Source organism: Mandrillus leucophaeus, unplaced genomic scaffold (genome assembly GCF_000951045.1).
Source record: "Mandrillus leucophaeus isolate KB7577 unplaced genomic scaffold, Mleu.le_1.0 Scaffold329, whole genome shotgun sequence".
Lineage (NCBI taxonomy): Eukaryota > Metazoa > Chordata > Mammalia > Primates > Cercopithecidae > Mandrillus > Mandrillus leucophaeus.
Window position 1 is genome coordinate 2,029,425 of NW_012103465.1, and position 26,744 is coordinate 2,056,168.

Here is a 26,744-nt window from a genome sequence, read left to right on the forward strand (position 1 = left end):
CAGCAATGTATTAGAACATCTATAGAGTTCTTAGAAAATCTTAAGACTCTTTCCTTTTTTGACTATTCAGATATAAACACTAAGGCTCAAAAGAAAGTGAGGCATACTGTTGGTGGGAATGTAAATTAGTTCAAACATTGTGGAAGCCAGTGTGATGATTCCTCAAAGACCTAGAACCAGAAATAGCATTTGACCCAGAAATCCCATTATATACCCAAATCCCATTACTTTGGGTATATAATCATATAGAGATACATGCACATGTATGTTCACTGCAGCACTATTCACAATAGCAAAAACATGGAATCAACCCAAATGCCCATCAATGATAGACTGGATAAAGAATATGTTGTACATATACACCATGGAATACTATGCACCCATAAAAATGAATGAGATTATGTCATTTGCAGGGACATGGATGGAGCTGGAAGCCATTATCCTCAGCAAACGAATGCAGGAACATAAAACCAAACACCGAATGTTCTCACTTATAAGTGGGAGCTGAACAATGAGAACACATGGACACAGGGAGGGGAACATCACACACTGAGGCCTGTTAGGGGGTGTGGGGGAGGGAGAGTATCAGGAAAAATAGCTAATGCATGCGGAGTTTAATACTTAGGTGATGGGTTGATAGGTGCAGCAAATCACCATGGCACAAATTTACCTCTGTAACAAACATGTACATCCTGCAAATGTATCCCAGAGCTTAACATAAAATTAAATTGAATTAAAAAAAGAAAGTGGAGCATTTACTCATGGGGCTGATTTTCTGGTTCTAGAAGTAGTTAATCTTGGTCTTGTGTGTAGGTCTCCTGTGTTGGTGTTGAGTTTCCCAATGGAATATCCTGAGTCCACAAATTTATACAATTATAGAATGTTTTAGCTGGAAAGGGCACTGGAGCACCATCTTATTTGGATGAAATAAAAAATGCCCAACGAGGTAAAATACTTTGCTTAAAGTCACAAAGGTGAGAAAGACTTCTCTAGTGGAGATATAAAGCAAGCAAGAGTAGTGGGGTGAGGGAAGAACGAGGAAGATTCCTGAGGGCATCTGAAATGTTCATCTTTATCATGGGCTGGTGGGAGGGCGTGTCAGCATCATACTACCTTTAAAAAATCGAGCAATGACAAGTGTAGCTCAGTGTGCTTTGGTGAACTTGCTCAGTCCCGAACTGGAGTTCTTCATGCACAACATAGAATATACCTTTAGTCTTTCTAACTAGGTAATTCCTTTCAGGTAGGGCTCTTTCCCCTGTGTATAAGTCCAAAGTAATTCTTTGTCAATGTCCACATTTATTTCTTTAACAAAATTTACTAATAGATTGTGTTGCAAGTCAAGCATGTCATAAATATTTCTTATTTTTCTTCATTTGTGCTGTACCCACAAGCAGTTCTAGCCAGCAACATAGGACTGTGTGTTTTACCACTGCTTTGGGGGTTAACACTTTGAAAAGAAGGAATTTATGTGTTTACATGATCAACTAGATTAAAAGCTGGTATGTGTTCTGGATAGTTTCTTTCCCCCCGTCTCTTCCGCGGCAGCTACAGACCTCCTGAAGAAGGAAGGATTCATTAGAACAGCTTGTTTCATTGTATTCACACAAAAAATATTATTGACTTGCTGCCAGGGAGTAGAAATAATGGATATAAACTAGTCTACGATGGATTTGGGGAGGTATTTTTTATTTCCCCAAAGAATTGCAGGGTATCATCTGTGGTGGTTTTAAAATTCATCTGTGAAAACTAATCAATGAAAAATGGCTGTAGCAGTTGGCCAACTGCAGAGGGGGAAGAAAGGAATCCTTTTCAAAAGTTAAAAAGAAAAGCCCAGTTTTAAGGATTTCACATCTGATTTAACATCTAAAAAAACCCCGCAATGATAATACCCCACTTTGTATAGCCAGACAGCACTCCATTTTAGTAGACTTTAGTGGTCTTTATAACGATTTATGAATCACTTCATGAATTCCTGGCTGACTCATCTGGGTGACTATAGTATCTACTTATACTTCCCTTCTGTCTCACAAAAGAGACACTTGGACTCAGTTCAATCCAGATTTGTCCCCAAATGAATCACAGCACGTTACTGGGGGAACTGCAAATTGAATTCGGCTTCTGAGACAATCAAGACCAGCTTTCAGTAAAGAAGGAACAGCCGCTGGGAAGTGTGGGTAATTGCAACACTGTCCACTGGGGCAGGACCGGGGCAGGCCAAGAGCTGTGTGTCCGTCTGAGGACTCTGTCCCCAAATAGTCCAAGAACTGAATCCATCCCCTGGAAGAGCTTGGTGCTCCTTATGAGAGGCTGGGTCAATATTAACTGCAAATAATTCATTCGGTTGGAAAAGACCAGGACTCAAAAATGATTGCCTGAACCTACCTTGAGCATGACAAAATGAAGTCTGTGAAGTTGGTTGTAGGTGAAATGATCACAAATGCTTTTTGAATTTATATATCATGAGTGAGTGAGTGTGAGAAACAGAAAGGACAGAGTGTTCTAGAGGAAAGTTTCTCCTCTTGGGTATAGGGAGCAAGCTGTAAGTCAAAAAACAAAGTAATCAATGCCCAAGGCAGAGAAGTGTTATTTTTTTTTCTTTGAAATGCTGAAATAGGACCCAGAGCATTGCAATATTTCTCCTCTGTGGAAAAAAAAGGGAGGAGGGGAGAACGTCTCGGGTATGTCAGAAAAATGAATTATGCAGGACCAAGAGAGGAGTTTTCTGGAATATCCTGACTGCAGAATTGGCTGTGACTCAGTTGTTTGTCTATTTCAGAATCTGACATGGGGAGAGAGGGAAGAAAGGCTGATTCTGCCAAATCCTCTCTTTAAAAAAGCACCAAACTGAAGAAAATGTATCCAGTGTGGTCCTAGACATTTGATGTAAAAAATTCTACTATGAAAAAAAAAAACCGCAATGATATCATCTCTTGGGTTTCTCTGAGTAGGTCAGAGCAAGGGGATTAACTCATAGTCCTGTAGCAAAGGCAAGAATCTTTCTCTTGTTCAGCATGGTGTCACACATAGCGTTCAATCTACTTTACAATAGAATGCATTAGATGAAAGAAAAACATTCAGAAGAGAGTGTAATGAGAATGTCAGATGAGAAATAAGACAAAAAAATCAGTGTTATTTTTGTCTAAGCATGAGAAAGGGAGGCATAAGCTTACAAAAAATGGACTATCCAGTATCCTTCTCATGGTTTCAAAATGCAAACATGAGTCTTTTGAACACAACAGAAGAACTTCGAGAACCAACTTTAAATGCAGTACTCCTGCCAAGTGTGGTCAGGTGCCTTTGGAAGTCACAACCATAGAAGACTTCAAAAGTCAATATAATCCATACATTTGAAAAGAAACTGGCTGGGTGATGCTTCCGTCATTAATAACATGTGCTGTTTATATGTGCTTTTTTTTCCCCCCATATATTGAATGTCAGGTGCAGGAATTTTCTGCACCTTCTCTTAAAGATAAGACTCAACATTTGACTAGAGAAATGAATAGAAGGAAACAGCATATATTTTTAAAATTCACAATTAGTGAAGGGCTTTTGGCTCTTATAGATGGAAAAAGAATAAACCCTCAGCTACTTGCTACTAATGTGTATCTCCAACAATCTTACCTAGTTCTCTAAGAAGGTAAGTATTTAACAAATGTAGGTCATTGCAGATGAAGAATTACTCTGCTGAACATGGTTCCACAGACCTGGTCTCAACTTGGTGCCAATTCTTGTGCCCAGGTAGATGATACATTTGCCCAACTGGTGCAAATGTCCAGCTGGATATTATATTTGCCCAGCCTCTGGCTCTGAGGGGAGAATATCTATTCAAGAGAATGAGCCTAATCATTTTCTCTGAGGGGAAGGATGAGTAAAACAGATTTTTTCTCCTTCTAACTAAACAGAAAAGCAACCAAAGACTATTTCTCCAAAAAGGACACAAACACAAAAGGCTCATCCAATGAACTTTGCCTCTTGGTTTCTGCTCACCTCAATACTCTCCTGGCCACCAATCAACACAGTTCTTCACTTGCACAAAGATAATCTCTTAGCAGCTAAGTCTCCTGACTGTCGCTACTTAGGAAAGGAAAAACCCATGAAGATTTCTGGAGCATACCTTTAAAAGATTAAGTAGAGGCAATCCTTTGACCAGCCTATTCTATGTCAGAGAGGAAGCACTTTGGAATATGTGGATGTCTTGACTCAGGCTAGAATGGCTTATGGGCTTTTGCTTTGAGAATTCTGACTACATATGACTTGCTGTTTCAGAAACAGCAGATAACAAGAACACACTAACAAGCTGGAATAACACCATGAGTTAGTGTGACCTCCCTTGTTGCTTCATGCTAATGCAATGAAATAGAGGTTGCAAGAAGAGAAATTTTATTTCACCTAAGCCTTTCTTGTTACTGTCATGACTCACTTTCCTGACTGAAAATCCAAGGGGACTAAGAAAACATCATCTTGTGCTTAACATGAGGTGGATTTGTTTGGAATATGGAAACAAAATAAAGATGGTTGATTTGGCTTTTGGAGGTCAAATGACTTCCTTGGCACTTCAAAAATGGTTTCTTTTACAGGCATCCTAATAGTTGGTTTTTGATATGTGATTATAATTAATCTAAAATGAAGAACTAGTGCATTTCAAAATAAAACATACATGGATCAGAATCTGATATAACAAACGCTGAAACCACAAGTGGAGCTGTTTGCTTGGGAGACTGTCCCACAGAGGCTCCCGTCAGTGTCTCCTGTCTTCCCAGCAAGCGGCCTGGAGGAGAGTGTGGAGGTGGAAGAACAACAATCCCCTGCTCTGGGATACTGTAACCACTCTCAGAAATAACAAAGGAATGAGAGTAGTATTCTTGTTTCCATCCACATTCATTCATTTTACAAAATTCCTTAGGTCTCTCCTATCAGCACTGAGCGGTAAGCATTCTGCACAAGGTAGCCGTCAACCTGACATAGTCTCTGTGCTCAGGGAGACTGGGACCCCTGTAGGGTAATAGAAGCAATCGGTAAGCAAATAGTGCAACTTCAGGGAGTGAGAAGTCAATGAAGGAAAATTAAAGCAGAGTTAAAGAGGAAAGGGAGGTGGGAAAGGAAAGTTTTAGATAGTCAGGAAGGGCCTTTCTGAGGAGGTACTATTTGAGCAGACACCAGAAAGGAAGGCACAAGTCATGTGAGGTTCTGATGAGAGTGGCTTTCAGGTCTCAGGAACAGCAAGTGCAAAGTCCCCAAGGCAAGATTAGTGAGTGTTTTTTAGAAACTCCAACAAGGCCAGTGTGGCTGGAACAGATTAAACAAGGGAATTGACAATGGGTGAATTTAGTAGAGGCCAGACCACAGAGGGTCATGTACACTACAAAATGGAGTTTGAATTTTATTCCAAGTATTAGCCAGGGAGACGTGTGAACAGAAAAGAGATTATTCCACTTACATTTTAAAGGGTAACTCTCGTGGTGTAGAGCAATGTCATGTGTGTGCTGGTGGGATGAGGGTAGATGATCATAGGTAGGCAAGATTTGATGCAGAGGGACCAGTTAGAGGCTATTTTGCTTAAGATGGGAGGGGACAATGGCTTGAACTAGGGTGGAGGAGTGGAGTTGATTAGTCTTGAAATGTATTTTGAAGATAGAGCCAACAGGACCTACAGATGAATTAAATATGAGAGTGTTTGGGAAAAGGGAGGAATCCAAATTGACTCCTGGGTTTTTCAGGTTGTTAACAGTAAGTTGAAGATAACTATATAGACTTAGCTCTTGATTTTCCTCCATTATCAAGAAACACATTAGACTGAAAATTATGTTCATAGAAGTTTTGAGGAACACATGGACATTAAAATCAGAGATAGCTCAGAGAAGACTGGGGAAGCCAGTTCAGCAATGTCTTTTTTGTTGTTGTTGTTGCTGTTGTTATTTTATCTTTTTCTTTTCCTCTGGAGCCATTCACAATCATTAGACTGGTAAAAAGAAAGTAACCAATGTCATCTATTTCCTTGTAAGTGTATGTGTGACTTCCAGGAGTATATCAGGGGAGTGTATTTAAGAAGTTATTAGTAAGAAAAGAAAGTTCATTCCAAAGACCAAAGACCTAACTGATATTTGCCACAGAGGATGAAGCATGGCTTTGGCCATGGATCCTCAATAGTTAGGAAGCTTAAAGACTGGCTGGCCATTCTACACTGGAATAAACATTGAGAAGTACCAGGAACTTTCCATAGATTTAAAGAAAACAAAATAGGGACAGGCCACCAACCTTTTCTAATCTAAAACCCAAAGCTCTCATCTCCATTTTCAAAAATAGGATATCAGAATTTTCTGCCTCTGTACTGCTCACAACATTGAGATCAGGAGCAACTTTTATTACATTCAACAATTCTTGTGTGTGCGTGGGCATGCACATGCAAATGTGTTGGGTAGGGAATGGATTTTGGACCCCACCTCTCTTAATCCTGAATATCTGTGGAAGTTACATTTCTGTAGAGAGAAACTGGTCCCCTCATGGGATGCTAAATGAGGATAACAGCTTGACTTCTACATAAAAGTGCTGTGGCCCAAAGAGAAAGAATGATGTTCATGATGACATGGCACAAGGTGAGCCCCAGCGTGACAGACTCTACCAGAGGATGATGTGGATGTCAACATGCAGGTTGACAAAAATGGTTATTTGGGGCTTATATTTGTCTTTTAACTATGACTTTTCTCAACTATTCCAATGATCAAGATTGTCAAACTTAATTGCCTATGTTTATCTGTTACCCTCTAAGTTAGATGTGTTTCTATATGTGTCGGAAAGTCTCTGTGATATGCATCAATGACCACAGAGCAGTGCTCACTGGACAAATTGCAACTATAAGATGACACACAGTCATGCAGTGAATTCTTAGTCATATCCACGTTTTCTCAGATATAATGGAGACAAGTGAGACAAAATTACTGCTGGATTAGATCTCTAATTTTCAAATGTTCATCATTTTGCCTTTAAAATGGAAGTAATTTTTTTTGTGACACTCAGTGACTCTTCAAAACCCTGGTAGTTCATGACTACATAAAACACAAGCTTCAAATTGCAAGAGACAAAACTGTCTTTACAAATGGTATTAAAAAGGAAAATAACACAATCCCTACTGTGCTGCTTCACTAGTCCAGGAGGTACAAAACAATGCCTTTGGCTATTTGAGAACAAGATGAACCATTTTTCAATTCCTTGTCTTTTTTCTTCTATCAGGCAGAGATTGCATTCTGAACTCTTTGTGGGTGGATAATAGATGAGGGAGGAATTTGGAATGTATGCAAGAGTCACTACATCCCCCTTATTGGCCCAACACACAACTTCTTGTCCTCAAGTTAAAGCCCAAACCTCTAAATGTGGCTGATAAGGTTACTCCCTAATTTCTACACTACATTCCACCCTTGCTGGCTCTCTTCCTCCTTAGCTTTTGTATACAACACTTGTTGTACATAGTCTTCTTGCCTGTAGGTTATCAGCTTTCAGGAAAAAATTTCTTTCTCTAGTCCTTTCCCCCCAATTTTGGGTTATGTGCTCTTTCTGTATGCATCCACAGGCCCCTATATCACCCCTTCATAACAGTCTAAACTATGATTGCCTATTGGCTTGGTGTCTTCCATTAGACTGGATACTCTGAGAGGGCAGGGCTTCTGACAATGACCTCTTGCTTCGTAGGCATTCCCCTCATTGGTCTTTTTCTTTTCTCAAACCTTCCTTGGAACCTGTCACTGTATTACTCAGTACATGGCAGTATAGAGGTCACTAGGAAACTTAAGGTTCCTGCTCACCAAAAGTTAACAATTCGGTTAGCATGGTGACATCTGGTAAATAGTACATACACGAAACAGATGATAAGATCCAAGGGATTCATCAGGGGAACTTGATTTTGTGAACTGTGAGAGGCAGAGGAGTGGTTTCCTGCATTAAGAACTAAACTGAGCACCAAAGGATGGGTAACACTTGGTTAAGGATAGGAAGAAAAAGGAAGTTTTTATATAGAAACAAAGCCCGAATTGAGACACAGAAAAAAGGAAACTAAGTCAGAAGTCAGATCGGTTTGAGTAGAGCTAAAGAACTTTACAGAATTGCAAAGCCATTGAATTGAAAACAGTTGCTGTCTTTGACTCTTTAGCACCCAGGCAAACAACATTACATTCCCCATGATTAATTAGAAAATGATACCTGTGAGACTACAAAATGAGTCTCAACAAATTTTTAAAATTGTAATCATATCAAGTATCTTCTCACGCTACGATGGAATAAAACAAGAATTGAATACCAGAAAGAACTTTGGAAACCATGCAAATACATGGAAATTAAACAGTGTGCTCCTGGATGACCATTGGGCCAAAGAGAGAGTTAAGATGAAAATTAAAAAATGTCTTGAAACAAATGAAAATGAAAATACAACATCCCTATATTAGTCCATTTTCATGCTGCTGTTAAAGACATACCTGAGACTGGGCAATTTACGAAAGAAAGAGGTTTAATTGGACTTACAGTTCCATGTGGCTGGGGAAGCCTCACAATCATGGTGAAAGGTAAGGAGGAATAAGTCCCATCTTACATGGATGGCAGAAGGCAAAGAGAGAATGAGGAAGATGCAAAAGCAGAAACCCGATAAAACCATCAGGTCTCGTGAGACTTATTCACTACCACGAGAACAGTATGACAGGAAACCACCCCCATGATTCAGTTATCTCCCAACAGGTCCCTCCCACAACACGTGGGAATTATGGGAATACAATTCAAGATGAGATTTGGGTGAGCACACAGAGCCAAACCATATCATTCCACCCCTGGCCCCTGCCAAATCTCATCTCCTCACATTTCAAAACCAATCATGCTTTCCTACCGTTCCCCAAAGTCTTAACTCATTTCAGCATTAACTCAAGAGTCCACAGTCCAAAGTCTCATCTGAGATAAGGCAGGTCCCTCCCACCTATGAGCCTATAAAATCAAAATAAAGCTACTTATTTCCTGGATACAATGGGGATACAGACACTGGGTAAATACAACCATTCAAAATAGGAGGAATTGGCCAAAACAAAGAGGATACAGGGCACACACAATTTCCCCAGTTGGGCAGTCAAATCTTAAAGCTCCAAAATGATCTCCTTTGACTCCATGTCTCATATCCAGGTCATGCTGATGCAAGAGGTGGGTTCCCATGGTCTTGGGCAGCTCTGCTCCTGTGACTTTGCAGGGTGCAGCCTCCCTCCTGGCTGCTTTCAAGGGCTGGCATTGAGCATCTGTGGCTTTTCCAGGCGCACAGTACAAGCTATCGGTGGATCTACCATGCTGGGGTTTGGACCCTCTTCTCACAGCTCCACTAGGCAGTATCCCAGTAGAGATTCTGTGTGGGCTCTCCGACCCCACATTTCCCTTTTGCATTGCTCTAGCAGAGGTTCTCCATGAGAGTCATGCCCCTGAAGTAAACTTCTGCCTGGGCATCCAGGCATTTCCACACATCTTGTGAAATCTAGCCAGACGTTTCCAAACCTCAGTTCTTGACTTCTGTGTACCCACAGGCTCAACACGATGTGGAAGCTGCCAAGGCTTAGGGCTTGCACCATCTGAAGCCACGGTCAGAGCTTCAGGCCCCTTTCAGGCATTGCTTGAGCGGCTGGGATGCAGGACACCAAGTCCCTAGGCTGCACACAGCACAGGGACCCTGGGCCAGGCCCTGGAGACCACTTTTTCCTTCTAGGCCTTAGGGCCTCTGACTGGAGGGGCTGCTGTGAAGACCTCTGGCATGCCCTGGAGACATTTTCCCCATTGTCTTGGGAATTAACATTTGGCTCCTCGTTACTTATGCAAATTTCTGCAGCCAGCTTGAATTTCTCCCCAGAAAATGGGATTTTCTTTTCTAATGCATTGCCAGGCTATACATTTTTCAAACTTTTATGCTCTGTTTCCCTTTCAAAACTGAATGCTTTTAACAGCACCCAAGTCACTTCCTGAATGCTTTGCTGCTTTGAAATTTCTTCTGCTAGATACCCTGAATCATCTCTCTCAAGTTCAAAGTTCCACAAATCTCTAGGGCAGAGGCAAAATGCCACCACTCCCTTTGCTAAAACATAACAAGAGTCACCTTTGTTCCAGTTCCCAACGAGTTCCTCATTTCCATCTGAGACCACCTCAGCCTTGATTTTATTGTCTGTATCGCTATCAGCATTTTGGGCAAAGCCATTCAACAAGTCTCTAGGAAATTCCAAATGTTTCCACATTTTCCTGTCTTCTTCTGAACCCTCCAAACTGTTCCAACCCCTGTCTGTTACCCAGTCCCAAAGCTGCTTCCACATTTTCTGGTATCTACAGCAGCACCCCACTCTACTGGTACCAATTTACTGTATTAGTCTGTTTTCATGCTGCTGTTAAAGACATACCCAAGACTGGGCAATTTATAAAAGAAAGAGGTTTAATTGGACTTACAGTTCCACGTGGCTGGGGAAGCCTTATAATCATGGCGGAATGTAAGGAGGAGCAACTCCCATTTTACATGGGTGGCAGCAGGCAAAGAGAATGAGGAAGATGCAAAAGTGGAAACCCCTGATAAAACCCTCAGATAACATGAGACTTATTCACTACTAAGAGAACAGTATGGCAGAAACCATCCCCATGATTCAATTATCTCCCAACAGGTCCCTCCCACAACACATGGGAATTATGGGAATACAATTCAAGATGAGATTTGGGTGGGGACACAGAGCCAAACTATTATCAGTCCCCAAACCTGTGGAATACAGCAAAAGCAGTGCTAAAAGGGAGGTTTGTAGCAATAAATGCTTATATCAAAAAAGTAGAAGGATTACAAATAAACAATCTAAAAACATACCTCAAAGAACTAGAAAAGGAGGAACAAACCAAACCCCAGATTAGCAGAAAAAAACAAGTAATAAAGATATGAGCAGAATAATATGAAATAGAAACTAAAAAATATACAAAGAAGCAACAAAGCAAAAAGCTAGTTATTTGAACATATAAATAAAATTGATAAACATACAATCTACCAAGACTGAATAAGGAAGAAATAAAACACCTGACTAGACCAATAATGCATAATGAGATGGAATCAGTATTAGAAAGTCTCCCCAAAAGAAAAGTCCAGGACCAGATAGATTCACAGCAAAATTCTACCAAATGTACAGATAACTAATACCAATCCTCTGGAAACTATTCCAAAAAATTGAAGAGGGAATTCTCCCACAGGCATTCCATGAGGCCAGCATCACCCTGAAACCCACACCAGACAAAGTCACAACAACAACAACAACAACAAAAATAAAACTGCAGGCCAATATCCCTGATGAACATAGACACAAAAATCCTCAATAAAATGCCAGCAAACCAAATTCAACAGCACAAGTGCGATTTATACTAGGGAAGCAAGGAAGGTTCAACATATACAAATCAATAAATGGGATATATAACATCAAGAGAATGGGGGCAAAAAACCATATGATCATCAGTTAAATAGAAGGAATAAATTCAATGCCTGGTAACAGAATAAGGTGACTATAGTTAAACAAAAAACATATTGTACTTGGGTGCTGGACATCCTAAATTACCTTAACTTGATCACTATGCATTATATACATGTAACAAAATTTCGCATCATATGGCCATAAATTTGCATAAAAATAAACTAAAATAAACATAAAAAATAAAGAAAATAAAGTAAAAAAAAAAAGAAATGTCAAAGTTACTCATGCAAATTACTGAAAGGCCTAGAAAGATTATACATGTATAAAAGTACCTAGAATTCCAGCAATGCCATATCTGAAATAATACATTATGGGTGAAAAGAATAAGCCTTTCCAATACTCCACAGAGACTAAAAAAAATTGTCATTCCTTATTTGGTAAAGGTGCTTTGACTACTTCTCAAAAATAATTATTCCTCACATTTGCTGCTGCTGATTCATATACTAGATTGCATACTCTCTGAAGAGACTACACATCCCTTCTTTCTGTGATATTATGAAATATATATTTGGTTTTCCTCCTCTTTCCTGGCATACAACTTCTAAAATCCTTGGAATCTTCGAAATGATAGTGTCTTTTTGTATGCTAATTAGTTGACTGACGGCTGGCAGCCTCTGGCTGCCTGAAAGAATGACACTGGCCACTGGAGAGACCAAGACAGGATTAGAGTGTTGACTTTCAGCCTCAACCCCCAACCTCTGAGGGAAGAGGGGCCAAAGAGTAAACTGATTACCAATGGCCAATGATTTAATCAATCATGCCTATGTAATGAAGTCTCCATAAAACTCCAAAAGGACTGGGTTCAGAGAACTTCTGGATAGCTGAACACATGGAGGTTCCTAGAGGGAGGCAGGCCTGGAGAGGGAATGGAGGTTCTGTGCCCCTTCCCATATGCCTTGACCTATACATGTTTTCATTGGTATCCTTTATAATGTCCTTTATAATAAACCAGTAAATGTAAGTGTTTCCCTGAATTCTGTGAACTGCTCCAGCAAACTAATAGAACCCGAGGAAGGGGCTGTGGAAACCCTGATTTATAGTCAGTCAGTCAGATGTACAGGCAAAATAACCCAGGTCTTGCAACTGGCATCAGAAGTAGGGGGCAGTCTTGTGGAACTGTGTCCTCAACTTGTGGAATCCGACACTCTCTCCAAGTAGAGACTGTCAGAATAGATTGCAATGAGAGGACACCCAGCTGGTGTCTACTGCAGAACTGACTGCATGCTCAGTGGGTTGGGGAAAAACCCCCATACATTTAGTCACAGAAGCATTTTGTGTTGATTATTGTTAAGTGAGAGAACAGAAAAAACACTTTGGTTTTTTTCCTTATATTTACACTTTCTTTTCAGTCTTTTCTGGCTCAGCCATGGGCTCATAGGAAGCTCTTCATAAGCCTCTCCACTGTGGTCAATCCACAGGCCTCCTTCAACTCTATTACACGACAAAGCACACCATGTTTGTGGCCTTCCTCAGAATGAAGAGAGGCAGCTGACATTCTCTTGTAAAAGATGAGCAACACAAACTCAGAGGATTTATTCTTGGAATTGTAAGATTTCTGCATTTCAAAAAGAAGCTCCCATCAATATTTTTGTTTTCTCTGGTCTAACAGACATACTATGAAACTCAATGAATTAACATTTCCAAAGATGCTGAGTTCCTCTCATGGGAAGCCACTGTCATAAAGTACCACTGGCTCATTCAACATGACATAGTAAAACACCACTTCCTGTAATAAGTTAAATCAACATTAGGTGATGTGGTGTGTAGCTTAAATCACTGAAATAATGTGTCATTCAGATAATATTTCAAAATAAAAATGGAACCTTGTCAGAATGAGAGAACTTGCATTAATTTTATTTTATGATGGTAAGGATCAAAGAACTCGATGCTAACTGGGTAGATTTGGTGGACCTTTCCTGACTTCTGACAGTGACTCAGCCCATTTTTTTTACCATGTTAAAGCTAAGTAAATGATGAATCAATGCCCGCAAAGCAGGAAAAGATGCCAGTTTCCCACTAAAAATCGCAGAGTGTGATAAACCTATTTCCGTTAAGAAAACTGCTGGAGTTTTTACTGGGGGATTTCCCAGGCAAACAGAGGCAAAGATATACAAACCAAAAGCGGAAGGTAAGCACATTTCCTCTTAGTGTTTTTATGCTGGACACTAATGCAAACCTGGTGAATAAGTCAGGGCTGTTTCATGTCATCCTCCTTTCCAAAGCTGATCGGAAGAGAGAACCTGTCACACTCACACTTGCCCACTCCAGCTGGGAAGGCAAGGGATGGGGCACACATCCAAGTACGGGAGAATACAGCAGCAAGGCAAAGCCACAGAGTGCAAATGTCCATTTCATTCTCCCATCATATAAAGTACCTCCTTCCTCTTCATTTCCCCTTTCATGATTATTTACATTATCAAACCCTATGATCATTTAACAACATCCTCTGACTTCCAAACTGAATCACTCAGCTATGCCAAAGCTGCCCGTCTTTATGTTAGTACCCACAGCTATGAAAGCCTGCTTCATGCCATATAACTTGCGAGGCACTTTATCTACTTTGGTTTATTTAATCCTAATTCTCCATAAGGTGCAATCTAAATCTCAAAAACGCTAAGAAACACCACATCATCTATGTGGTATTCCCGCCAAAAATATTTACAATGAATCTGCTTAGGGATAAAACAGTTACACAAATCCAAACCATGGAACACTGTGTAAAATAAATGTCCCGAGTTCTCAAAAATTGTCAATGTCCTGAAAGACAATAATAATAACAACAAAAAGCTGGAGAACTTCATTAGATTCAAGAAGGTGAAAAAGAAATAAAAATTAAATGCACTGGGAGATCCTTATTAGATCCCTGAATCACAAAAAGGAAAACAAACAAAAATCTCCAGCTATAGAAAACATTATTCACACAATTGGGGAAATCTGAATAGCGCGTAACTATTAGAGGATAGTATTATATCAATGTTAAATTTCCTGAGTATGATTATTATATTGGGTTTATGTAGGAGAATGTCCTTCTTAGGAGATTGCTACTGAAGTAATTAGGGGTAATTAGGGTTGCTCAGTTATCTGCAACCATCTGTCAAATGGTTCTGCAACAATAGGCAAGAAAACAAAGAATTCTCAAAGTCAGAGAGAGAAGGAGAGAGAGAGAGAGAAAGAGAGAAAAAGACAAAGAGAGAAAGAAAGAGAAAGAGAGAGAGAAAGAAAGAGAAAGAGAGAGAGAAAGAAAGAAAAAGAAAGAAAAGAAAGAAAGAAAGAAAAGAAAGAAAGAAAGAAAGAAAGAAAGAAAGAAAGAAAGAAAGAAAGAAAGAAAGAAAAGAAAAAAGAAAGGAAGGAAGGATGGGAGGGAGGGAAAGAAGAAAGAAAAGAAAAGAAAGAAAGAAAGAAAAAGAGAGAGAGAGAGAAAGAAAGAGAAAGAAAGAAAGAAAGAGAAAAAAAGAGGGGGGAGGGAGGGAAGGAAGGAAGGAAGAGAAAGAAAGGAAAGAAAGAAAGAAAAGAAAGAAAGAAAGAAAGAAAGAAAAAGGAAGGCAGGCAAAAATATTGACAATGGGTGAATATGAATGCAGGGTATATGCATGGGTATTCATTGTACTATTCTTGCCATTTTTTAAAATATGTTACACACTTTCAAAAGGAGCAATAAAAAATACAAAATAAAATATTTAAAAAAGACAAACACACAAACTCAAGCAGCAGGAGCAGCTAAGGAACTTGCCCACAGCCAAACAGTTAGCAACTGTCAGAACTGGGATGCAAACTTCAGGCATTTGGGTTGTGATAGTCGTTGTCTTTGACTCCGATAATAGTTAAAATCTTTTTTCTACATGTATTCTTTTAAAGGCTGTGTACAAAAAGGAGACTCAATGATTGTTTCTGTCTTATATTCTCGTTAAAAGTCCTTATGACTATAGATAAGGAGGTGCAGCGAATGGAGGTTCCGACTGATCATTCCTGAGCATCTCGATACTGTGGAGTAAGATTCTCAGCCAGGCAGAATGAAATGAGACGATGAAAAGTCTATGGTTAATATCATTTCGAACCCAACAGAAAACTACAGCAAATGTGTTTTTTTTTTTAAATCTTAATTTATAGGAATATATCAGATAAATGAAAGGAAAGATTTCCTGTCTCCAATGTCTGTGAACTTAATGGATGGTTATCATTTGCGCTGCTTTGCTGATAGATCCTGTGGGAGGAGGCTAATGATTTGTTTACACTTTACTTTGTGCATAGAACTGTTTTACAAAAGTCCAACATCTTCTGATTCATATTTCTAACTGCCAATCAGACATATACACATGGATCTTTTATAAATCACCTAGAATTCAAACTCCTAAAGTCAGTTTCTTATTCCGTCTTCTTCCCATTCTCCTCCACTCAATATTGTTTTATCCTCCACACTACCACACTCTTTTTGTATTTTTCAGTTTCTATTAATGACACAATCTTGGTGTCTGGGGGTAAAACTCATAAATGAATTTTGGTCCCTCCGCTTTGCTCCACATATATATTAATGATGGGTAATTCTGCCTCCTAAATAATTGCTCTTGAATAAATTCTCCATCCTCACTGCTTTGCCTTCCTTCAAGTAACCATATTGCTTACAAGGACTCCTGCAATATTCTTCTCCTTGTTTTTCCTGTCTCTCCTTCCAAGTTCAGTTACTCAACTATCTTGTCACCTGAATTCTTTTGCTGTAATGTCAATCTGATTGTGTTTCTCTCTTAACAAAGAAGCTATAATGGTTCTTCACTCCTAGCAGGATAAGAGACAAATTCCTTAGCATCAAATACACAATTCCACATGAGCCAACCTACTATTATCTGACTTCATCAGCCACGTACGCCTGGATGCTGTCATCCCAAGCTACTGAGACCTTCCCTGACGGTGTCCTCTCTGTTCCCTCTGTTCCTCACATCCTGCATACGTTCTTCTTGCTGCCTGGGATGCTGTGCCCTATTGAGGCATCCAGAAAAGCCTTAGTCTTCCTTCAATGCCTACATCACTGTGTCTTTCTTTCCCTCGCTCCCTGAGACAGATTTAGAGATATCCTCTTTAGGCTCCTGTGGTATCTCTATTACATCATTTAACCAAACAGCCTTATGATACTTCATTTGAATGCTTGTCCTCACCATTCAAACCTGTAAAGACAGGAGCATGTTTTAATAACTTTTTGGACTCCAACATCTAACACAGAGTCTGACACACAGAAGGTATTCAACAGACGTTCATTAAACAAAATAATATTAATAAAGGGAGAAAGGCATAAACAATAAAATATATGGTTTATCAGAATTAAAATCACAGATTACCAAACTCATAGGTCAGGTCAACAATGATGGAACCAGAGATTGCTGGTGAAATGAAAGATTCAAAACTATTATTCCTGCTGCCTACTCAACCCATTATTTTGTTCAACAATTGCCCACTACTCCAAGCTTGCGCAGAGTTCCTACAAGAACTTCTTTTTCCTCTGGATGTCTGGGAGTAACCAGGTAGGTTAACTCAAGCCAGACGACAAGTGGAGAGAGGTGACAAGAGGTGTGTTGGGCAGCTCGGAGAGGACTGAAGCGTCCAACCTTCTTCCAAAGCTACCTGTACTGATGCAGCCGTACACTTGCCCTTGAGCAAAAGAAGTTCATTAGAGCCTGGTCCACAAAAGGGGAAGGAGATGGAGAAGCGAGAGATGCAGACTCTTGTTTTGGTTTGTGGTCCACAGAAACACACAACAGATTGGGAAACAGAAGTATGAAGGGCTTTGAAAGGTCTCTGGGGCCAATAAAGCATTCAGGAGTAAAAATATCATGAAGATCATGGTTGTTTAAAAATTTTCTCCCAGAAGTCCTTTATGAGACTGATATTAACACTAAGTATTCAATGAGCAGCCTATATAAAATCCTGTGCCCTAACAATACTGATTTATGTGGCAAGGGCACCATCTGATATCGGGAAGTGTTTCGTCCTGCACATACATTACCTTAAAACTGGGTTTCTGAAACAGACCGAGGAAAGGTAGAAAGACAGGGAAATTCTGGTGTGTTTCTAGCATCTGAAACTTCGGCTGGCTATTGCCAATATCATTTCATTTGTTTTCCCGTAGAAAAATGAAACAGATAATGAGATATTTGGTCCACATGCTTTGTGTATGTACTTTTAAAATGTCACCTTTGGGTAACTCAACCCACCAACGGATTATTAATAAAATTCAGCAACTGTCAAAGCACTTCTCTGTGGAGGGAGGTTTGGCGGCGACACCTATTAGGAGAGAGAGACAGATGGCCTTACCTCTCAGCTCCTGCGTCCACAGCTGTGAGTGGAGGTAACTGGGAGGAGGGGTTGTGGGGGCTCCCCTGTACATTATGTCCTGGAGAAGGGTGACTGACAGGATGTGGGGGTGGCACGGCCCCAGCAGCTGTTCCACTTCGGCTTGAATAATTGCTGGAGAAAATGGGAGCTGAAATCAAGGGAGAACAAACATGAGACCGTGCCCCGAAGGAAGCCCACATTTTTTAAATACCAAAGGCTGACAGCAAGCATATTTGAGGGGCTTGTTTGTTTTTCTCTCTGTGGTTTTCAGGGAACAGTTCTCCCCTTCTTGGGTACACACAGCTTTTATTTTCGTGGTGGAACAGGTTCCTCCAGAGCTCACGTTTGACTCACTTCAGGCTGACGTTCATGGCCTGTCTCCTAAGTGTTGCCATGCCCTGCCAGTTCCCTGTCTGGACACTGTATAATTAGTCAATCTTGTACTGTTTGCATCTGTGCCAAGGTCTCTGTATTAGCACTTTTCAGTCACAGGGGATGAGAGTCAGGTAACAGAGTATTTGGTCAGCTCACCGAGAAGGGCACAGCACAGGCCTTCTTCCTCTTCTCACTGCTGCAGTGAGCCACAGTGGGTCAGCTGGGGTTCCTCTCTGTCACTGCTAAATCAATGTAATGAGAACTGGAGCTTCCCTGATCCTAGCGTGAACGTAGGATCCTACACCCTTTTAACTTAAGAGAGTAACTAACCCAGGGAATTTTCCTGATGGTGTGATGAATATACTTGGCCTTCATCAAAGAGGAGTCTCTCAAACTACGAAAAAACAGCTCTGGGATCTTCCCCCACTGTTGCCCGTTATGACACAGAGAGTGAGTTACAGCCCCATTCGCAGGGGCAGCCTAGCTTTCGAGAACTGTATACGACCTCAAACGTGAATATGTGCCCATTTAGATCAGCTAATTGGTACGATGTCACAGAAGAAACTGGGGCTTGTCACTTTCAGAGTCTATCAGAAAGGTTCCCTCAGTGTCTGGGACCTACTCCGTAGACATCTCATTATGCTGCAATCATGGCAGCAGCATTAGGCTGATTCTCTTCAACTTCCTTCTTTGTACAAAGTTATGCTGAGCTCCATACCCATTTCTGTTCTTTTTGAACTTACACTACTAATATCAAAGAATAAATGGATTTTTTTAAAAAAATAAATCAGGTTCAGGATTAAGAAAGAGAAGCCACATTATCAAAAAGATTTGAGGGTTTAAAAGTTCAGGGAGTTGTATTTTTATACCAGTACCACTTTTCCCCAACCTCTCCAGGATAGAATGAGTACCCCAGATGACCTAGCCCCCAAAAGCTTAATCCAAAGGAACAAGAGTTCAAGTATTTCAAGGAACATGTAAAGAGGCAGAATTACCATCTTCCCGCTCAAAAAGCTACTGACAAGGGTGTGATCTGATTTGAAGGGTTTATTTCTGGTAAATCAGCATTCTGTCAGGTTAACTCTTGTCCTCAGAAGCCTGTACCCACCACAGTCCTCCAAAGAGGTGGTGAGGCCTGAAAATGCTTACCAGCTCAGAAAGGCAAGGCTGAGCTTCTGTTGTGTGCGTCAGCTTCCGTACAAGTTGCATATTTGCAAACTCGCTAGAGTCACCTTATGAATCACTAACCTCATTTATGCTCAGCTAGCTCAGGGAACCACAATTCTGCTTGTATTCCAAATAATAATTTTACCCAGGGGAGAAGGCTGTTTGGATTGACTGTGGCAATAGTTTCAAAACTGGTGTTTGTCAGCATGGAGCTCGGTGTTTTATATACTATTCCAAAATCTGATGGAATAATAAAGGTCACAGAGATACTGTGAAAACACAGCTAACTTTTTTTTTCTGCTTCAGTGTAGAAATGTGAGCTCTCCTATTTATTTTGTTGTAGCTGCTGAATGCACCCGGTATTTATTTTTCCCCGGAGATTTTTTTGTATGTATGTGCCTGTGTTTATCACAAGGGAAGCCTTGCCCCTGCTGTTTACAACCCAATGGGCAACAAGGAAACTTGGTGTGCACACTCTGTGCTCTACTCTACGGTCCAACAGAAAATGTGCTGCTTCTCAGAGGTCTATATTAGTTACACTTGGCATTAGCTACAATGACACAGGCTGGGAAATTGGGGATTGTTTGTAGCCTGCCACCTGCTCAGAGTTAAGCCTGGTTTAGGACCTCTCTTTCATCCCATTTAACAGCCAGGAACAACCATCCATCATCTGCCTGTCCATCACCCATCTGTTCACCCATCTATCATTCAGCCATTATTTTAATATTCAATATTGATTAAGTGTCTATTACATGCTTGATACTCTACTATATGTGGGTCCCTGTCCTTGGGGAAACTGTAATTTAGTGAAGCGAGTAGACCTCTCTATATCGGTTTTACCAAAATACCAAGACCTATTAGTGTAAATCATTGGACAGTGTTAAAAGCACTTTAACGCACTGTCTTATTTGTGACCCCACAATGTATCTGGCCAAACCAAACAACTGACCACACTCATGTATTATGACAATTTATACTACTGAGCTTTTTTCTGTGATGTCCTCTACCTTTTTCTACTCACTTTATTATGTTTGCTCTATATACAGAGTTAATGGTGTTCTTTTTATTCTTCTCTTAGCAGGCAATTATTCCACAAATATGTATGGGGTACCTATCGTGTGGCAGACATGAAGCTGGGTCCTGGGACAGGAAACAAGACATCCTTGGTGCCTGGTATCTCCAAACAGCATCAGTTCATGTTCATTGAGTAAACAATGATGAACAAGATATAAATGCCAATGGAATGTTGGGGCTCAGTGACTAGGACAGGGACAGAAAGGAACATTTATCCACCAACTCCTATTCCTCATCTGTCGACAGTTGCCCCATCGGTCAAGATTAATTTGCTCACACTTTCAGGGGCACATGTACCAGAGTGGCTAAATGTTCTCACAGACGCCCGACATCAGGGTATCAGAGAAGCCTCAGGGCAGAAATCCAGAGGGACATGGTGCAGTTGAGGAAAGGTGCTACCAAGCTATAGCTGGTGCATCAGCTGGCTGCATTAGCAAAGGCCACTAGAAACAGGTGGTGAAGGGGATGCTAGGTGGGGCACACAAGGTGTCTGGTATAGGGCTGAAGGCTCCAGAATGTGCCTTCCAGCTGTGCTGGTGTTGACTGACTGCCAATCAAACCCACGTCAACTGGTGTTGACTGACCAGCAGTCAAGCCCACATCCATAGCCTTCCCTTGAATGCTATGGCTGGTGAAGGGGACAGAAAAGGGCAGTGGTCCTCTCTTAGGGCCCCATGAGAATAAGAAAGGGAGGGCTTTAGGGTTCGATTTAAAATCTCGATTTGGAAAATGTAATGAATAGTTTCTTATCTAGGGTGTAGGGAATCACTTCTCTGGAAAACAAGGTCTATGCCTTGCCTTTGTTTTCTATATTATAGGAAAATCTTACTTCTGGTGAGATTACAACCTAGTAGAAGCCTGTAAGTCAGTGTCTACATGAGAGCACTTTGCATGCCAAGTTCATGCCATGACTGCTCATTGTAGACATCGCTTGTGACCAAGATGATGACCAGAAATTTGGAGGAAGTAACAACAGACACAAGCATGCTTTCCAACATTTATCCAATCCCCATCTCACATACCCTTCAAAAAAAAATGGACAACACTCTGGAGTCAGAGAGCTGTGGCTTCAACAGAATTGTCCTTTGTCTCTGCCAATGATCCACTGTGGCACAGGAAATGCCTCTTTTACTTACCCTGACTACTAGGAATTTCTGACCATATCACAGTCACGCATCCAGAATTCAATCTTTATTACTACAGTGTAGGAATATTCTTTTATTCATTCATCCTTTCAAACACAATTTTTCAGCACCTACTCCGCACCAGGCAGGTGCTAATGTCTATTAATGTTCTAAGTCTGAATACCTGCCGACTTCATACAGACTTTCCCACCACAACATATGGTTCCAGACAAATGTTCAGGTTTTGCCAAGTGATTTTTAACCTCAGGAAGAAAATCTCCACCTTAGAGTAAAACTGCAATGCCATTTGCAAAAGGAAAAACCTCCTTCCATACACATTCAAAATAATTTTCCAAACTCAACCAATAGAGCACACAATGTGGCCTATCGACCAAAACATAAGGAAGAGAGCTGATCCCTCCAGAATACCGGGCAATATTAACAAAACTGTTGTGATCAAATCAGCTGACACACACAGGCTGCCCCGCAGGAGCAGCCTTCATTGTCTGTGTCAACTCAGGGGTCATTACTGCTTTTAAGGCTGGAAGAGGGCTTGTAAGTGAACTTCCAGACATAGCTGATGACTGGCAGCTGGAACAACTGATTAAGCACAGCAGAGGAACATATTGGAAATTCTTATTGCTTTTGTGATTAAGAGATGGTAGTCTCCCTAAGGAAATAAAAGCCTGTTCTTGAGATGAATATGTGAGACCTGTCTTCATCAGACGGCCAGGAATTGGCCTCCCTGCTGCCATGGGCTTTCTCTCTCTCAGTGACCTGGCTCACTGCAGTCTCTCATCCATCTACAGTAGAGGTAGGTGGAAGTAACTCAGTTGAGCTTTATAATTTTAACAAAGCAGCATCTGTTGATCTATGTGGTTCTCAGGTGTCATCTCATCAGCTACCAGGGCATTCTAGGTGGCATCTATAGCTCAGGTTAATTTGGTTAGTATGCAGTTCTCTCTTTGTCCAAATGAAAACTACTAATCTGTATTTCTAATGGGTACAAACAGGGCATCCTTGGGGTTACTTCAGCTGTAATATATTTATTGTGTGGAGGGAGGGAGGCCAAGAGTGTTAGTAGCATCCCCAAATAAAGATTACTTGTCTCAGGCCATCGCCAGAGCGGAGGAAGGCTACCATAGGCATTGCTTGGTAACAGTGTTCTCATCATTTTAGAGGGAAAAGGTGAAGACCTGGGCTAAGGCATATTAAAAACAGCCAATATGAATTCTTGTTTAAAACTATGTGAGCAGCAACAGTCCTGCTTCTCAAGCTTTAATGTGCAAATAGATCATCAAGGTAAAATATAGATTCTGACTCACTAAGTCTTGGGGGTGCTGACATTCTGAACTTCTAACAAACTATCAAAGTCCCTGGTGGTGCTGAGGCTGCTGGTATGGAAACTACACTTTGAGTAGTAGGTGCTGGGGATCCTGTCTCAGCTTCATTTCATCTTCTTGCTGCCCCTTGATACCTTGGAATCAATAGTTAAGATTTATTGAGCATTTATAATGTGCAAAGTTCTTTATAAACATTTTCCTAGTTTACTGATGAGGAACTTGAGGCCTATTCTGGTTCCTGGTTAAGTTACCTGGCCTAGGTCACATGGCGGGCAAATAGTGGAGCTGGAATTCAAACCCGGGAAGCCTGATTTTATTAATAGATCCCATGACCCTGCCCACCACCCTACATTGCCTCCCAAAGGCAAGAAAGATTCAAGAAAAGGCATAGAAGTGTTGTATCAGGGCCCCTGAACACTCTGTTTGCAAAGGCTGCTTGTTGCCAATGGCCACTAATCCCCCACCACAAACAACACCTGAGTAGCTTTAGCCATCAAACTGTGGGTTAGAATGCAAAAAGGATATTCCCATTTCTGTTTCCGCCCATCCTGAAAGCAATTTAACATTGAAGAGAGAAGTTTTCCAGCTCCGAAAATTATTTCAGGCAAGAAATTAACTGAATTATTTGGTTTAGAAAACAAACAGCTGGTAGGAAATGTGCTTTTTCCCAAATAAAGATTTCAGATACTTGCCAGAGGCATATTGATCCACTGTTGGGAAAAGAAGAAAGGCAGGGAAGGGTTATTCATGAGCAATTAGTTATATGCATCCTTTACCACAAGCAAGAATGATGTTCTGGGCTGAAAGGCCACCAATTGTCAATAATGCACCAAGGGGAGGTTTACTGTGCGGATCTGCAACCACTGAGCTGCTTTGTAAATCTGCACTGGAGTCACTCATGGTTGCATTATGGCCATGGTGCTGCTCCTCATGAAGGCTTGCTCTCATAGAAAAGGGGGAACCGGTATTACCCACAGACTGTGAATTCACATGTAAGTAGTGCCAGAGTAATGTTGAGATCCTGACAAATGACATTAGTTGCTTGGTGGCTGGAACATGGGAAGAGGTACTGGCTCACCATTCATCTCTTGGGCAGTATTTCCAGGGTGAAGGCACAGAAGATAAGCTAATCAATGACATCAGGGTAAATGAGCGTTCACAGAGGCACTAAAATGAACGGGAAGCCCCATGTGAATGGTGAGCTGAATCTTGTCTCTTTGTCTCTCTCCCTGGAGAATTTGAGAGCTGGGAAAAGTTCAGTAACAACTGGACAATAGAAATTCTGATTCCCTCCGCCTCATCCGAAATCGGGCACTCTATAGAGATAGTGTCAGCATGGTTATTAACAGAACACAGCATACACAATGTGAGACAGACCTGAATTTGAATCCTAGCCTTAGCAATGTGTCCTAGGCAAATCACTTAGCCTAAGGTTTCAATTTCTTCATCTTAAATAAGGATAATACCTCACTGGACTGTGAGGAGGATTATAGCAGGAGCAGAAAACACTTAGCATACGCCTGAACGCCAGTCAAGTGCTCAAGAAACCATTGTTGCTATTATTTAGCTACTTATATTATTGTAATTATTACCATTATTAATAGAACTAGGGAAAGATAAGGGTACCTGTTGCTCCCAAATGGTAGATCTTGAATAAAGTATGACCTCCTATATAAACTACAGATGGAAGAATTCACACAAATATAAACTGTGGTGTTATTTTAAAAATGCAGAAGAGTTTACACATCATACTCAAATAAGCTTTTTGTTGTTCCATTTTTTTTATACGAGTTGCTATAAAGTGGGGCCTATGAAAGAATCCTCAAGGGTTAAAATGTACTTTATTTTGCAGGAGTAGAGTAGTACACACCTTTGAGTTACAACCCATAATGCATTTCAGTTTAAAAGATAACAAGTCATTTTCAGGCATGACTGTACTTCGTTAAGGAGCGAAAATGGGCTGTTACTAAAATGTCAACACAATTGTCCCTCTTGAAGCTTAGTTTATCTTGAAGTATTTTTACACTTTCAGCACTTCTTTTTGTTTGTTTCTCCAAGAGCATAAAGATTCAGAATTTTCAGGATTCAAGAAAGACTTTCCCTTCAGGCATTCTGAAGAAAATTACCAATACTGGGGGTGACTCAGGTTTTGGCTCCCAATAGTGAAAATACAACGTCTGATATCTTCTGTGTTTTTTTTTTTTTTTTTTTTTTATTTCACCTTGGAGCGATTTAATTGTGTTGTCCTTCAATGAAAAATGCTCTCTGAACCTAAATTCACAAACCAGAAGCAGATTTCTAGCAAGGAAAATACCCTGTCAGGGTCACTTGGAAGGCTGCATTTGGTATTGAGGTTAATTGGAGAACAGGAGAGAGGCCTCAGCTAATCTTAGCCTTGCTGACAATGAGTAGAAGGAACTAGTTTTCTTTTTTCTTTCTTCTTAATGTCTGAGCATTTCCCCTCTTCCCGTGCCTCTGCATCAGGAAGGGCATCATTCCATATTCTACCTGTATTAGGAAAAAGTAGCTTCTTAAGGGTTTGCACAGTCATCTCTCTAATCTTTCCCTTCTCCTTCTGGCATGAATACTTTCAATATTGCCAATCCCTAAAAATCTATTATTTCTGCCTGTCTTTTTTTTCCTTCCCACTTTGCGGGATAGAGTATCATTATCCAGCAGCCCTGATAAGAGGATAATGAAACAATCCCTTCTCAACTGGATCGGGCGACTGTCAGACTAAAATGACACCACCCGTACATCCTTGACATGCTACCCTAAGCTAATTGATGGCAAACATTGGCAACTGTCTCCGGTACACGAAGACAAAGAAAACATACTCATGTCACCTGATGGGAGAGCTACCTGGCAACGGATAAACAAGTGTGTTAGGGAGGCATTCTATTAAGGTAAGTGAGGGCACGGCTCTGTAGAACATGCCTATTAACTTTGAGCTTAAGCGTGCTGCTATTCTCTAGGGAACAGAAATAAATAAAGCAAAATGAGAATTTATTGATGTCTGGACAGCTACATGAATATTCAGGTTCTCTGACAAATAGATATTCCCCCATGAGCTCCAAACTTCTGTGTAGGCTGCCCAATTACATTTCCACATCATGCAGCTGGATTTATAGCCAGGGAAGGGGTGTTAGTGTTTGGAAGAGGATACAGGCTTATATGCTTTTCTGGAGTTCCCTACAATACAACTAGAAGATAATGGCTCATGCCATCCACATAAATGTCAAAAGGTACCATCAAGCATTCCTAAATACCAGGTCTAATTAACTTCATGTTAGGAAAAGCTCCAGAAACATCTGCATTTCAGAACAAAGACATTTTGTTACCAGTAGAATGGCATCATCTGGCAGCTCTATCAACTTCTCTGGGACGAACCTTTCATACAGCCCTCTTAGATCTTTCCAAACAATGCATGACACAGCTAACCTCAAATCTCCTACCTTTTCTGTCTTTTCTCCACCTCCCAACCTACCAGCTACTCACCCTCAAAGGATTCATTACACAGAAAGTCAATAAAACAACTAGAACGAGCACACGATTCAGACTACCCTGTGGGAAATCTGTCATTTCTTCCTGGTCTGTGTGTTATGTTAACCCTCACTAGGGCAGAGTGGGAAGGCAGGAAAAAAGGAGAAAGATGGGGCAGATGTGGCCAATCACTCCTGGAAGTTCTCACAGAACGATCCCTCACCTTTTTTTGGAAATAAGTTTTACTTGGCCACAAAAAACACAGTTGCAGTACAAAATACTGGGTTTCCAATCTCCTCATTACTCATCCCTCAACTATCTCCTACTTGTACCATGTTAACCACAAAAGATATTTCCTC

General features: G+C 40.7%; 1 protein-coding gene across 2 annotated transcripts in view; it reads right to left on the reverse strand.

Annotated features, from left to right (window-relative positions):
- The window catches only part of GLIS3 (GLIS family zinc finger 3), a 489,017-nt gene that overhangs the window by 37,330 nt on the left and 424,943 nt on the right, over positions 1-26,744 (reverse strand). For both annotated transcript variants that reach the window (XM_011988357.1, XM_011988358.1), the window contains one exon: positions 17,799-17,967. In XM_011988357.1, coding sequence (XP_011843747.1) covers positions 17,799-17,967 — 169 coding nt within the window. The remainder of the gene's footprint in view (positions 1-17,798; positions 17,968-26,744) is intronic.